This window comes from Pelobates fuscus, chromosome 5, assembly GCF_036172605.1.
Source record: "Pelobates fuscus isolate aPelFus1 chromosome 5, aPelFus1.pri, whole genome shotgun sequence".
NCBI classification, from domain to species: Eukaryota; Metazoa; Chordata; class Amphibia; order Anura; family Pelobatidae; genus Pelobates; species Pelobates fuscus.
The window spans coordinates 252146353-252162698 of record NC_086321.1 but is presented as its reverse complement, the minus strand read 5'-3'; the positions used below and the strand labels follow the sequence as shown (position 1 = coordinate 252162698).

Sequence of the window (16346 nt, the reverse complement as noted above, 5' to 3'; positions counted from 1 at the left end):
AGTCACCCATTTACACAAGAACTGCCTTACCAAGCATCTCATATTGCTTAATAAAAAGGTCTTTGGCTTTGGTTTTTGGAAAGGATTCTGTAACTTTTTCAGAAGGCTGTTAATCTCCTCCACTTGTACTTCAGATGATTACCCTACTTAGATGAGTGAATTAGAAATGTTCCCTATCAAAAGAAGAGTATTTTTTACAGCACACATAAACCAGGCCTTTCTCCACTACAGTATTCAATTGTCTATGGTCCATATTAACAATGGATAAAACAGTTAAGCACCCTTTCAGAGGTTTAAATACCAAATATAGTCTTACATTTATGTCTGTTATTCTGAGACAGTAAAATAATGTAAAGAAAAACGTTTGCAAGCAAATTGGCTAGTGCATTGTTAGATATTTTATTCTCTATAAAGTGACATATTTTGATACATTGTTTTATTCAAATAAGTCTCTTATGTACCCATGATGAGACAATGGGATCGCAAGAGGCTCACTTTAATTTTCCCCTTTACCAGACCAAAAATGGAACAGGCTTGGAACACGTCCGCTTATGTCTTTGGAATTCAAAGATCTTTCTCCCCAATTCTGTATCTGGCTTGGTCAAAAATATTTGCATGGTCCTTTATAGTAAACCTGTGATTTAGTGTCCTAATTATTGGTTTTTGATATCATTTATAAAGCAATTAGGTGCAGCAACGTCGTCTTCCTATTTAATAAACACTGCAGTCTGAATAGTCTTAATATGACCAGATGTATTACTGCTGAAATAAGTCAATATGACCTGACGACTTCACAGAGCGAAAAAAAAGTGAAGGAGTAAAATGAGAAATGTTGTTTTTAAAGACTCCGATTGATATGTGGTGAAAGTATATACTACATTTGCAATTACACATTAGCAGTAGCTTCATTGCATCTCCCCTCACATTGCCATTTATTCTTATGTTTGTGTAATCACAAATATTGAGCTTTTTCAATTTTTTCTAGACAGGGCTTTGAGTTAAAATCAGTAGCATCTTTAGCAGTAAGTAATGTGTTATTCAAGAGGCCACCTATAATACTTAGCTGACACTGTCATCTATAACGCTGGGAAGTACTTGTCTGATATTGTATATCATGCTACCTAAGCTTGTCTCCAGAATGTAACGTGCAAAGACAGCTTTGTTCACCAGCCTGAAAAATCAGTAGCTTAAAAAAACCTAGAAGCTACAGCAGCTAACCCACCCTCTAAAACAACTGCACATCATGTGTTTTGCTGTCAAACTATAGCATATATGTACTTGTAAGGGACATTTAAAGGATCACTATAGGGTCAGGAAAACAAAGCGGTTTTCCTGACACTATAGTGCCCTGAGGGTGCCCCACCCTCAGGGTCCCCCTCCCGTGGCACTGTAGGGGTTAAAACCCCTTCAGCAGCTTGCCTTTTTCCAGCGCCGGGCTTCCTCGGCGCTGGTGACCTCTCCTCCCCCGCCGACGTCAGCTTCCTTTGCCATTCAATGCTTTCCTATGAACGCTCTGCGTGATGAAGGTATTAAATGCCAGCAGCATTGCAGATGCGCCTCTAGTGGCTGTCAGAAAGACAGCCACTAGAGGCTGGCTTAACCCTGCAATGTAAACATAGCAGTCTCTCTGAAACTGCTATGTTTGCAACTGCAGGGTTAAAACCTGAGGAACCTGGCACCCAGACCACTTCATTGAGCTGAAGTGTTCTGGGTGACTATAGTGTCCCTTTAAAATTCAAAGGGTTACTCTAACTGCTGTGACCTCTTCTGCTTTTAAAAGTGGTCATAGTGGTATGAGTCTGTATTGGCATACAGGGTAATATGCACTTTTGTTAAGTTTCCTAATAAAATGTGATATTTGATCACCTTACAAGAAGGGCACCTTGAAGAGGACTAGGATCAGTTTTCTATTTAGAAACTGTAAACTGTCTGGAATTTCCTGTTTGCTGTGGATTATTTGTTAACTCATTCAATAAAACCTTACTGAAGACTTTACAGAACACGAGTGTGCACCTGAGACTTTATGCTACTCAAGCCAGTGAGAACCTGAGACTTTGTTAACCCAGCTAGTAACAATCTGAGACTTTACATCACTCTGGCCAACCTCTAGAACAGGGGTGGGGAACGTTTGGCTCTCCAGATGTTTTGGACTACATTTCCCATAATGCTTTACAACCATAATGCTGGCAAAGCATCAAGGGAGCTGTAGTCCAAAACATCTGGAGGGCCCAAGGTTCCCCACTCCTGCTCTAGAACCTCTGGACAGTGAGTTTCCTTAGTAAACAGATATATATCTTGAATGCCAAAACTACCATTGCCATTCTGTATAGCAATGAAAATAGTGGTAAACTTTTAACATTGAGGTTCCTTTAAACAAAAAAAGGAAAGGCATATAAAGAATTATTGGTATATTTTTATTGACTCACTTGACACTCATAAACAAATAAAAAGAACATTCTTAACCCCTTAAGGACACATGACATGTGTGACATGTCATGATTCCCTTTTATTCCAGAAGTTTGGTCCTTAAGGGGTTAATAAGTAACTTTGAAATTGCTCTAATAAGTCTATAGCATGTGCTAGTTATTATTTAACTATTGGTCATAGTACAATTATGTACAATATGTGGCCACATTTTGGCTAGCTAGTTTTTTTTGTTTTTTTTTAATTATCATTGAATTTCATCTCTTTAACTCTTGTATTGTATAGAATTCTTGAATTCTAGAAGTTTAAAATTAAGATCCATCTAGACCCCATTTTAGAGGGTAATTAGGTGTGGGTTGGTTAGTGCTTTAAAAGTTTTATGGGGGTACTGAATTGTTATAATAATTTACAAGATCAGTTATTTGAACATGGTCTTTTTTTGTGTTCTCTTTGCAGTGTTATCCATGATTTTGATGGTTATAATAAGGTTTATCTCCAGAGTACTTGTGTGGATCTTGACTATATTGGTGATTTTGGGCTCGCTTGGTAAGCTTTCATTTGCAGTGTATTTATTTCAATATGTCATGCATTTATTATGATGCCTGATGTTTTTTCAGTATTTGTTTTCTTTTTATCTTTTCGTATGGTGGCCTGTAGGTGGCACAGGGGTTCTGTGGTGGATGTACGCTAGTCAGAGGAAGTCGATCGATGAAAACCTTCCACCAGATCAGCTTCAAGTAGCTCAAGACAATCTCCAGGCCTTGCTCGTCTATTCCATTGCTGCCACTGTCTTTACCGTAAGGCTGTAAATTTGTGTCTGAACAGGCTTGCTGCTTGGGAAACTGGGTCATCTCTACTTTTTTCACATCAAGGTGTATATTATTAGAAGCAAAAGAAAGCACTTTACACCTTACTGTAAAAAAAACAGTTCCAAGACCAGAAAGATACCTATAAATGTGTTATTTGTTTAATGTTACATTTTGAAATAAGTAGAACATTTAAAAAAGCAAAACACACACAACTTCGAACAGAGAACTCTGAGCCTTTAAGGCCGTACTGTGGCCTAGATATCTTTGTATTCCTGATCAAACAAATCCAGATCAACCTGTGCGTGGTTCTTCAGACGTGAAGCTGTGCACCTTACTGTAGCCATTCACATTGGATATGACATGTTTTAGAATCGACTTAATGGATCTGTAAAATGTCATGGAAAGAATGGCCACGAGTGTCATTACTCCATGTATTGAAATTGGCAGGTTGAAGTGGTGTCATTATTGTTGCGCAAAATGACCACAAAGTGGTTACAAGTAGTCAGGTTGTAAAGGTGTGGAATAGCAAAATGTTTTTCTCAAGCAAAAACACCGTAACATTAAATACATAAAAACTCTCTCAGAACAGACATGTTTATTAGCATGCCTTGTGGGTAGTCCACACTTAATAGTGTGTAGGTTTTAATCTTGTACTTTACCCTGCCTACAGACATTAGAGAAATAACATTGATTACTAGATTAGTAGTGTCTGAATGTTGATATAAGGATGCATTGCTCTCTTGCTCTGCTCATTCCTTGCATACTTTAATCATCTGTGATTTGTGTGTTGCTAGTAGGTGAGCATTATGAATACACCTTTATTATTATAATTATATGTACCGTATGTCAGCAAAGATAAGTCAAGCTAGCTTGCCAATGCAGCTTGCATGCAACAGAAATGACTTGCTGCCAACAAACTACATCTATCTTTATGGGTTCCCTTATCAGTTAAATAGAAAAAAAAAATTATAATAATTATAAGCCACACATACTTATTCTATGTGTTGTACAAATGTGTTGTCTATCTGTTGTACAAAGCTGGAGAATACCATGGCTTTTTTTTTTTTATGAATAATAATACAGATGCCTTAAAGGATTTGATTCTGTCTAGGTTAATGTTCAGATTGCCTATGTGTTCCTTCAAGCAGTGAAAAGCACAGCTCACATATGAAGCCATTCCTTTATGAATAAGAAAGCCTGATGTGTAGATGCTTTAGGCAGTAGGATCTGCTGATTGACTCCTCTGATTTAGTTTTTCTTCCCTGCCAATCCTCTTGCTTTGTCCTTGAAGCAGAGAGATAATCTTGGCGCTACCAGATGGATATGTAATGGAGGGGTGCCAACTCTCAGATTAGTTTTAGTATCATTATTGTTTAATGTTGTCACTGATGCTGATTTCCAACTGTGCAGGGATTTACTTTTACTGTAAAAGGAAGATAAAGTGCATGCTAAGTCTGCTACAAGGCTGTGTCTTTAATATCAAAGTTTTTACTCTCTTGTATCGCTTAAATCTGCTAGATTGCAGTAACTTCACTTTATATTATTACTGGACATTTGGGAATTAAGAAAATACTATAATTTGTATATATGTTCAAGGGCAAAATTATAAATATATATATAGTAATACTGTAGGCATCAAAGCAACTTTAGCTTAATGAAGCAGTTTAGGCGTATAGATCATGCCCCTAAAGTCTCACAGTTCAATTCTCTGCCTTTTAGAAGTTAATTGCATGATTTTGCTATTACATGACGAAAAGTCATGATTTTATTAAAGACACGGAGGCGAGTATTGCATATCCCTTTCTTTACTGTTGACAAATAGCAGCAAAGGAAACAAACAGAATGAAAAAAGAATGAACATGTGATAACATAGGCCCCTCCCCCTCAGGTCCCAGTATAACAGGCAGCACTTCCCTTCCATTTCCCTCTTTCTGCAGATGCGACCAAAGAACAATGTCCATAACTAGAGTAGTGTGAGAATAAAGTCCCAAGGTAATAGCATAAAATCGAAGAAGGCATAACATCAAAAACTGGGAAGTGTGACCGTAGAATCCATAGGACCGATGGAGGACAGCGGGAGGAGACCAATAAACCGGACCATTGCTAGACGTCTTGCCGGATTAAGCTGTGGAGATATAAAGGACAGGAGCCAACAGGTTAAAGTCGATACTTGCAACTAGTTACAAGGTTACACCAGTGAGAACAAAGACCCCTGTATGTACAGTCCCACAAAACAATTAACGTTAACATATCCAGTATTATTGAAAACAACAAAGTCTAAGGACGGCCCCACTTACCGTCTCAAACTATACTATGCGGTGTATCGTGGTATGAGTAATTTGGGTGGGGAGATACATACTTACCAGCGTGTAAGAATAACAAAAAAGGGTGGGGCAATACTCGCCTCTGTGTCTTTAATAAAATCATGACTTTTCGTCATGTAATAGCAAAATCATGCAATTTTATAACAAGACACGGAGGCTCATATTGCAAGTTTAAAGCTGATCCATTATCACAGCGAATGTGTGTGGGGCCGGCCGAAAGTAGAATTCTCGGAAGGTAGACTCCCTAGACCAATCAGCTGTTCTCATAATGTCTTCTAGGCGGGCGCCCGCCGACATCATAGAAGAGGCTGATGCCCCTCGTACTGAATGGGCGCCAAACACTGTAGTGTCAATGCCCGCTTGGGCCAGCAGCCATTTCACCCAGCGTGACAAGGTAGTGCTGGAAACTGGGTGAAAAGGAGGACGGAAAGATAAGAACAACTGATGAGAGGCAGTAGAGCGGTGCGGTTCGGTGCGAGATTCATATTCACGAAGGCAGGTCACTGGGCATAGCGAAGGAGAGGCAGGGAAACTAGGGTAGGATACCGCTTTGATGGAAGTCTTAGTGCGCCTGCTGATGTTAAGTTACCCCGTCCGGGGTGTATGACTTGGCATCGACGTCCAGTGCACTGACATTCGAGACTCTCTTGCATGAGATGAGACAGAGCAGGCACACCAATTTGGCGGACAGCTGTTTGAGGGAGAGTCCTGCGTTAGCGGGCCAGGATGAGAGGAAAGCCAATACAACGGAAACATCCCAGGTCGTGGAGTAGCGGGGCCTGGGAGGCCTTGAAAATCTAGAACCCTTGACGAGTCGGCACACTAGAGGGTGTTGTCCCGCGGGGCGGCCCTCGAAACCTTGGTGAATCGCCGAGATAGCGGAACGGTAAAGGTTAATAGTCCTGTAAGCCTTACCGGCTTCGAAGAGAGACGTCAGGAACTGCAGGATCGTTGTTACAGGGGCCGAAATGGGATCCTCGTTCCGAGCCATGCACCAGCTAGCCCAAGCTCGCCAAGCTGACCCATATGCCCGTCTAGTGCCGGGAGCCCATGCTGCTGCCAATAAGTGTCTAGTTGCGTCCGAAACTCCTTGGATTTCCCAGGGTCCCCGGAGATTCGCCATGCCAGAAGTGGGAGAGAGCCCTCTAGCCGGAGGGGATGATAGCGTCCCGTCGGGTCTTGCAGCAGGTCGTGGTGTCCCGGCAGGAGTCGAGGATAGTCCAACGTCATCTCGAGCATTTGGGGAAACCAAGACTGCGTTTCCCAGAATGGGGTGACCATGACTAGCTCCGCCCGGTGTTTGCGGGCCTGCAGGAGTGAGCGAGGGATCATGGAAAATGGGGGGAAGGCATAGAGGAGGCCTCCCTTCCAATCTTGTAGGAAGGCATCCACTGCCTCCGCCATTGGGTCCGGCCTCCAGCTGAAGAAGCGTGGGAGTTGGGCATTGAGCCGGGAGGCGAAAAGGTCTATGGTAAATGGTCCCCAGAGAAATGATATATTGGAGAACACCTTCCTGGCTAATCTCCAGTCGCTGGTGTCTGAAAGATAACGTGAACCCCAGTCCGCCTGGACGTTGTGCAGACCAGGTAAGTACTCCGCGTAGACCATCAGGTTCCGTTCCAGGCAGAATTCCCAAAAGTCTTTCGCCAACCTGGCCAGGACCGCCGACTGTGTACCACCCAGGTGGTTGACATATCTCACCGCCGAAACATTGTCCATGCGGAGCCGAATACATGATAGGGCACGGTCCTTGGCGAAGCTGCGGATGGCGAAGGAGCCTGCCAGAAGTTCCAGGGCATTGATATGTAGTCGGGCTTCGGACTCCGACCACCGGCCCCCAGTTGAGATTCCCTCGCAGTGGGCTCCCCAACCGTGTAGACTCGCATCCGAGTCGATCGTGAATTCCGGCATTGAGCCGAAGATGGCTTTGCCATTCCATGCAGACAGGTTGAGAATCCACCATCGCAACTCGTCTTTCGTCTCGTTGTCCAGAGAGACCAGGTCTGCGTAGGATGCCCCGGCTCTTAGGTGAGCGATCTTTAGGCGCTGTAGCGCTCGGTAGTGGAGTGGGCCTGGGAACACGGCCTGGATTGAAGAGGCCAGCAGGCCTATGAGGCGTGCCAATTGGCGTAAGGTGAGCTGGGGCCGGATAAGGGCCCTGCGTAACTCTTTGCGGATGGATCGAATCTTGGATATCGGGAGACTCAGCGTTGCTGCCCCCGAATCCACTTGGAATCCTAGCCAGTCTCCGTGGAGGAGGAGATCCCTTAGCAGGTGAATACCCTCCATCTTGAAATGGCGGTACCTGACTACGGCATTGAGGGGGCGCAAATTTATGACTGGCCTCAATTGGCCGCCTTTCTTTTCCACTAGGAAGATATTGCTTATTACTCCCGCAGGGTTGGGGGGTGCTAGTTCGATAGCCCCTTTGAACCGGAGGGTTGAAAGTTCTTCGTCGATCCGACCGCGATCCTGGAGGGAAAAGCGGATCGGTCGAGGAGGGGGAATGTATGTGGGGCGGCAGGTGAGTTCTATATTGAAGCCCCGAATAGTGGCCAGTACCCAGGGATCTGAAGTGATTTGTGACCAGGCTGGGAAAAAATTTTGGAGTCTGCCCCCTATGTAACCCGGAGAAGAAATGTGTGGTATAAGGCAACTCACCGTATGGTCGTCTTGAGCTTGGGTTACCCCGAAGGCCTCTGGATCGCCATTGACGTCCGCGGGATGGAAAAAACATGGGGCGGGAGGTCTCCTGGTACTGGTTATAGTGTTGGAAGGAGCCTCTTCCCGTGCCACGGGATTGGGGATAGTTGCGGCCGGACAGACGGCTCCTGAGTCTGCCGGCCCTGGTAGAGACCCGCCCCTGGAATACTCGCCTCATGGAGGCCTGGGCCTTGTCTAGAGCCGTGAATGCTCCCACAAAACGCCCTAAATCTTTAATGAAGGAATCTCCGAAGAGGAGTCCTTGGGCGTCTTTGCCCGCCTCCGTAAGGGCGAGGTTGGCCAGTTTGGGCTCAATTTTGAATAATATGGCTTTACGCCTTTCAATAGATAGGGAGGTATTTACGCTCCCAGCAATACAAATTGCTCTCTGGACCCAACCTCTAAGGTCTTCAGGGTCGACCATGCGGTTCTCCGCTCTGGCGTCTTCCGCCAAGTCAAATAGTTTGGCCAAAGGCCCGAATATGTCCAGGTGCTTGTCCTGGCAGGACTTCAAAGCGGACTCTAGTCCTTTACGGGGATTCCAGCCCAGTTTAGTGAGGAACTGAGTCATTTTAGGGTCAACCTCTGGGGTGTCACACACCTTGTTGGGCACCAGAGGCCTAGGACACTCCGCCCTCAATTTGTTGCGGGCCGCCTTGCTTAAGGGTTTTCTGACCCAATTTTCCAGGTATGTGGCAACGTGGTCGGCCGGGAGCCACTCCGCCGACCTCGGATGGTGAAGGTCATCCGGGTCGAAGAGCGGGACCCCCGAAGGATCCACGAGGGAGGGCCCCGCAGCCGCGGGGTTCCTGGTCCCTGTCTCGCCTCCGGGCATCTCTGCCTGAGCAGAGGAAAGGAGGTCAAGAGCGCCATCGGCGGAATCCGCATCAGAGTCGGTATCTGACTCGTTCATAGCCTCCTCATTTGACCCGATTTCTGAGTCGGTGTCGCTCTCAATCTGTGCTCTAGCACATTTCCATAGCCGCGCCCGTTCTGCCTGGCGCGGAAAGGCTCTTTTGCGTGGATGGGACACGCTTTCTGGGGCGACCGAAGGTACGCCAGTCATGGTGTTTCTGGAGGCAGAGGAGTGTTTGGACTTACGGGCAGCCTTTTTGAAATCCCCTTTAGACACCTCTCCCTGGGGTGTCAAGGTGCCCGAGAGTTGCTCGTCTGAAGGACGGGGCAAGAGGGCTTGTGAAATGGTGTGGGAGAGGGTGGAGGACATAGACCCCATAGCAGCCATAATGGCGTCTGTTACTGAGCGCTGTAGCGCTAGAAACTGTGGTCCACCGGGGTGGGTATTCCCATCCGCCATAGAAGGCGAAATATCTGAGGTGACAGGGGCCTCAGTTCTGATTACTGGGGTATCCGACTCCCCAGAGTGAGCGGACCCAGTAGATAGTCTGGGTTTAGGCATGATGGTAATAGGAAAATAAAGGACGTATGGGTTAGTCACCCAAACAAACTAAGCAAGGAAAAAACGCTCTCACCAGGGCCCAGACCAGTGGCACACTAAGAGGTAGGGACAGGATGTCAGAAAATGGCCGCCGGGAATCTCGCGGGATTCGCGGCACCCGCGAGATACGCGGTAAAACTATGAAACAAGAAGGAGTGCGCAGAAAGGCGCTCGAGCAGAAGAAACAGACAGGAGACAAGACTACATAAGCAGGGGAGGTCTGGGCCCTGAGGCTAGTGTATAAAGAGACAAATACTAACCTTAGAAATAAAAAGACTAAATCAATACAAGTAAATAAGAGAAAATTATCAATGAACAAAACAGTATATAAGAGAAGTATGAGGAGAAAATATGGCATGTACTTATCTTTGTGTCAGAGCAGCAAAGAAAGAGGGAAATGGAAGGGAAGTGCTGCCTGTTATACTGGGACCTGAGGGGGAGGGGCCTATGTTATCACATGTTCATTCTTTTTTCATTCTGTTTGTTTCCTTTGCTGCTATTTGTCAACAGTAAAGAAAGGGATATGCAATATGAGCCTCCGTGTCTTGTTATAAAATTCACTTTTGTTTCTGTTTATGCAGCCCTGGGCACACCTCCCCTGGCTGTGACTGACACCGCCTGCATGAAAAAAAAAAAAAAAAGATTTTGTTTTCAATCAGATGTTACTTAATAACTTAGGTTTTATCTCCTGCTCTGTAAATTGAACTTTAATCTCAGGATGCTCCTGCAAGGTTATAACATAGCTATTAAGGGGATATTAACAGTGCAAGAGTTAAGACATTCTAGATTCAACAGACTGTGCAGTACAGGAACTTAAAATATCTAGATTCCTTTTCAGGGAGTGTTTAGGAAGGCTGTGCAAGTCAATTGCAGTGAGGTGTGATTAGGACTGTATAAACAACGTGATTTTAAAGGATCACTATAGTGTCAGGCAAACAAAGTGGTTTTCCTGACTCTATAGTGCCTTGAGGGTGCCCCCATCCTCAGGGTCTCTCTTCTGTGGTGCTGAAGGGGTTAAAACCCCTTCAGCAGCTTACCTTATTCCAGCGCCAGGCTCCCTCGGTGATAGTGACCTCTCCTCCCCCGTCGACGTCAGCGGAGCCGAATGCGCATGCGCGGCAAGTGCCGCGCGCATTCAAAGTGTCCATAGGAAAGCATTTCTCAATGACGCTCTGCTCGATGGAGGCATAATATGCCTCCAGCGTGGCAGATGCGCCTCTAGTGGCTGTCCGGAAGACAGCCACTAGAGGCTGTATTAACCCCAAATGTAAACATAGCAGTTTCTCTGAATCTGAAAGGTTAAAACCTGAGGGACCTGGCACCCAGACCACTTCATTGAGCTGAAGTGGTCTGAGTGACTATAGTGTCCCTTTAACTCATAAATGGCATATAGCTGAGAAGTGAGACTGCAGGGGCATCTATATACAAAAACTGCTTCATTAAGCTAAAGTTGTTTTGGTGACTATAGGGTCCCTCTGTTTAAATGTTCACTGTGGATATTTCTTACTCTTGCTTTTGTTAAATATAGTTGCAGATCTGTCTGACTATCAATAAACATAGTGAAGATAGCATGCAGGAGATTTATAAAAGTGTTGTGATCTGAAAAGTGATGCAATGTTCTAAGTGGAGCAATCACTATGGAAGCCAAAGAATCCACAAGTACATTACACTGCTGATTGCTATACTTCACTACTTTTCAGAACAGAAAGCATTAATACATCTCTTCCAAGTGTTAGCACTTTGGTGTTTCACATACATTAGAAATGCTACATAGAATGGCTTTCTAACCCATGACCTTACCGTCATCAGCCTGTATAAAATGACAAAATATCCACAAAACACCAAAAGTGCAAAATATGGAAAAACGCTACTTAGCTTATATGTACAGCTTCCCAAGGTCCCTTCCCTGATGGTGACCTCATATAAACAAGATATGATACAGAAAATATGGGATACAGATGGATACCTAAAATAAGAAATAACAAATAATAGTGCAACATGATGTATGATGATGTTAACAGTGCCCCCACTTCATATAGAACTCACAGACTCCAAGTGATTTAACGCCTTAGAGTTGCCTTCCCTTACAAGGGAGGTCTGGATCCTCTATCGCAGGGGTTCTCAACCCAGTCCTCAAGGACCCCCTACCAGTCCAGGATTTAGGGATGACCTGGGTGTGTCTAAGGTATTTTTTTTTTCCTTTTTCTAAACACCTTAGACACACCCAGGTAATCCCTAAATGTTGGACTGGTAGGGGGTCCTTGAGGACTGGGTTGAGAACCCCTGCTCTATCGGCTTGTAGCTCTCCGGATCAAAATCAAGAATCGGGTAGGGAAGTATAAACGGATTTATTTGATATAAAAATTCCAATTAATAAATATGTATAAAAAACAATAGTAGATCACCGGTCCTAGGCATTTTGTTTCCTAAGATACTTCCTCAGGGACCAATTTTCATACAATCACAATGAGAAAACATTATCCGTAACAATAAATCATCTTCCATTTATGATTTATTGCTACTGATCATGTTTTATCATAGTGATTGTATGAAAATTGGTCCCTGAGGAAGTTTTTAAGGAACATACAGTTTTGCACTATTATTTGTTATTTCTTATTTTAGGTATCCAGATGTATCCCATATTTTCTGTATCATGTCTTCAGCCTGTACTTGCCTTGAGGAGTCGTTGTGTGTGTTTCCATATGTATCTGAATTTGTCTTTGTGTTTCTATCAGGTTATTCTGCTGCTCATCATGCTGATTATGCGTAAACGGGTCGCTCTCACTATTGCCTTGTTCCATGTGGCTGGGAAAGTATTCATTCATCTCCCACTACTAGTCTTCCAGCCCTTCTGGACCTTCTTTGCCCTACTCTTGTTCTGGGTTTACTGGGTCATGGTTCTGCTCTTATTGGGAACTGCAGGTGAGTGACCTTCACTACACATATATGGTAACTATGTCCTAAACTGCAATCCAAACACAAGCCTTTTTTTATGCCAGTAATGCCACTGAATGTCATCAAGTTAAAACCAGGCCTAAACCGTGATTTCAGCAATAATCTAGCAATGTCAAACTCAACAAGGAAAACATTTGTGATGTTCAAATTGCTAATACGCCAACATATATATATATGTGTGTGTGATTGTTTGTCTGTATTTTCACACCTGAATTTGAAAACTTGTGTTGCTTTATGTTACCGCTTATATATGTGTGTAAGTGTGTTTTCAAAGCAAAAGCAACCTACTTTTACAAATAAGCGCAGTGTTTTAAAGTGGACATTGTTTTTGATTATTTGTGCAAATAATTACAGACCTTTTAGCAAGATACAGCATTTTTAAAATATACTAGGTTATTTACAAGTGAAAATTGTCAGACATTCAAGGTGAATTTAAATCTCACATTAAAGATGAATTTAAATTTCACATTTAAGGTCAAAGTAGCTTAACTGGAAAAATTCTCAGTCAAGCTATGGTTCCAGTTAGGCTACTTTGACTTTAAAGGAACACTATAGGGTCAGGAACACAAATATGTATTTCTGACCCTATAATGTTAAAACCACCATTTAGCTGGCTTGCCCCCCTTTAGCCACAGTATAAGGGGTTAAAATGTACCTTTTTATTCTAGCGATGCACAGGTCTGCAGGCCCTGCACCAATCCACCTCTTGAATTGATGATCTCAGCCAAAGTATTGGATTAGCTGAGATCGCCAAGGGGGTGGGGCTAAAACCGGCAAGGCCAATCAGCTTCACCTCATAGAAATTCATTGAATCAATGCATCTCTATGAGAAAAGTTCAGTGTCTTCATGCAGAGTTTGGAGATGCTTAACAGCAGTGCTTTTTTCTCTAAAAAGACAGTGCTTGCATGAAAAAGCCTGAAGAGAATGATTATACTTACCAGAACAACTACACTGAGCAGTGGTTGTTCTGGTGGTGACTATAGTGTCATTTGAAATTAACCTTAAATTCCTGGCAATTCTCACTTTATTAAATAACCCTGATAAAAAACACTTGTATGTATTGTCAGGAAATAGTAACTTTTTGGTATGCCATCAAATGTAATTACGTAAGTAAGCTATGAGTTACATGCACAGAATGTGTTTATAATTATACATTTTAATGATTTCAAAACCAGGTGAGAATCTTTTTACTGAGCACCAGCTGGGAATTCTGGATTGTGTTTTCTCAGAATTGCTGTACTCAAGGTGGATATTTGCCAAGATCTGACTTGAGATATGTAGTTGTTATGCAAGAGACAAACTGTGTCTTGCAGCTGCCGAAATGCTGCTATTTGCTGAGCATTGGGACTTGAAAGGTTTCTTTTTCCATTGAATAATGCACTATTGGCGTTTTTCTTTGTCACCCCCACCACCACCAAAAAAAAAAGATGCTAAAATTGACTTTTAAAATGAAGTTTTACGGGGCGGAGCGAGATGACGTAATGCGTTTGGCTGCGTCCTCGTGGAAAACGGCTGAGGGAGCAAGCGAGGGAGCCTAACAGGAGGAAAGGACCTGTCCTGACTAAGCTGCAGCGCTACCCAGGGTGCCTCTCGGATCACTGTGAGGTGAGGACCTGGTGCCGCGTGAAGGTGCAGGGAGACATAGGACGCTCGGACAGAGCAGCAGGCGGCCACCATGGTGGATAGACCTAAGGGAGCCTGGCATGGGAGAGCGCACCCAGTGTGAATACAAATACTGGCAACAGATGGAAATTGCAAGCTGGGACATAACCGCACAAGATAAATGCCAATTGCCATTTATTTGTTTGTATACACTGTTAAGTTACATTGCAGGGGTTAGTAGAAACAATATCTTATGCATTCACGGTCAGTCTATAATGTAGGGGCTAGTACAAAGCTAATGGACCCCTAACAGTAAGGTTAAAGTGGAGGACAAATAAAGAGCAGCACACAGAGGGCAGAGGGTAGATCTAAAGACTACCTAATTTAAGTTAATCCTTTTCTTTAGCAAGGAGTAGATCGATAATTGGTCTGTAGTGCGCTGGGCGAGTGAGCCCAGCACGTCTGCCTCAGTGTCTGACTTTCTAGTTGGTGCTTTAACTTTCTGATGTCATATTACCACAACACCCGGCACCTCTCCCTAATTCCTGCTATTTAAGCAGTATGGGATACTATCCCATAACCCCAAAAAAAGAAGAAAAAAAAAAAGAGAAGCAAAGGGGAAAGGAAGGGAAAAGGGTACGACCAACAGAATAAAAACAAAATATAAAGGTGTACCAGGACAGAGAGGTGAGGGTGTAGAAGAGAAGGACTTAGGTTGAAAAATATAAGACACAAAAGATTAATACACAGAAAAGTAAAGACCGCAGTAGCCTAAAGATCATACTGCCTCCACGAAAATAATAAACAAACTAGATTATAAATACAAACTGAAACAAAATGGCTACAAAAAAAGACCCAAAACGGCAAGCATTTAAAAAAAGAAAAGCTGGAAAATAAAACGGAAAAACGTTTTTTTCACCAAACCCAACAATTAATAAAACAAACCTGGTGGAATCGATTCTCTATAATATCCCTTTAGAAGAAGGTATTAACAAAGTACAAATTGAGGAAAATTAAGAATCAAGTCAAATAGTAGGAAGAAATGAATATGATTATTTACTTAGACACCTAGACACACAATTTGGGAAATTGAGAGAAGAAATTCAAGCGCTAATACTATAGACATCAAGAAAGAACTGCTGACTCTTAACCAATGATTCCTAGGAATAGAAGAAAAATTTAATGGGCTGGAACACAAGGAAAACGCCCACAAAGAACAACACCTGGCGCTAGAGAAAAAGATGGCTGACATGGAGGACAAATTGATAGACATAGAAGACTGGTCAAGACAGAACAATTTAAGAATTAGAGGAATGTCAGAACAAATCAATCTAAAAAATCTGGAACCATACATAGAGAAATTTCCTAAGCACCTGAAGGTTGAATGGGACCCCTGAATCCCTATGATGGAAAGATGCCACAGAGTAAAGGCGTCCCAGAACATCCCAGAACATCCCAGGCGTCCCAGGCGTCCCAGAACATCTCCCAAGGGATGTAATCATATGCTGTGCCGCCTCTAAAATTAAGACACAAATTCTGAGAGCCATAAGAAGTAATGAATGCGCAGAAGAATATGAAACATTAAAAATATTCCAGGATTTTCATGGCCAACCAGACAAAAAATAAAGACCTTTTCTGAAGGCACAATTATTATAAAAATTATTATATCACACAAAGGGAAACTCCCCTACATCAAGACCTGAAAAGCTGGTTAAATAAAAACAAAATCGGAATCAGTCCCAGCCATTAGTCAACAAATCGGAATGTTCCAAATCTTTAAAGAAACGGAGAAGGAGGTGGGGGAGGGGGGAAAAATAGAATTTTTATTTTATTTTTTTTAAAGTATTGACAGCATTCAACCTTCCAATTAGGAAAGAAAAAAATCTGTTTATTAGCACTAGGGATAAGGGGAGCTATGGGGTAATATTAACCCCTTAAGACCGCAGGGCGTTCTATGCCGTCCCCATTTTGGTGGCTCTAAACGCCACAGGGCGGCATAGAACGCCCTGCGATCTTTTGTACTTACCCGGTCGCCAGCGATCGCGTTATGGGGGACTTACCTGGGAGCCCAG

At 43.3% G+C, this 16346-nt stretch overlaps 1 protein-coding gene across 1 annotated transcript in view; it reads left to right on the top strand.

The window, feature by feature from the left end:
• The window catches only part of SLC44A1 (solute carrier family 44 member 1), a 206450-nt gene that overhangs the window by 132143 nt on the left and 57961 nt on the right, over positions 1–16346 (top strand). Inside the window, exons 7-9 of the mRNA XM_063455212.1 lie at positions 2881–2970; positions 3082–3221; positions 12452–12638. Of these exons, the coding sequence (XP_063311282.1) occupies positions 2881–2970; positions 3082–3221; positions 12452–12638 (417 nt within the window). The remainder of the gene's footprint in view (positions 1–2880; positions 2971–3081; positions 3222–12451; positions 12639–16346) is intronic.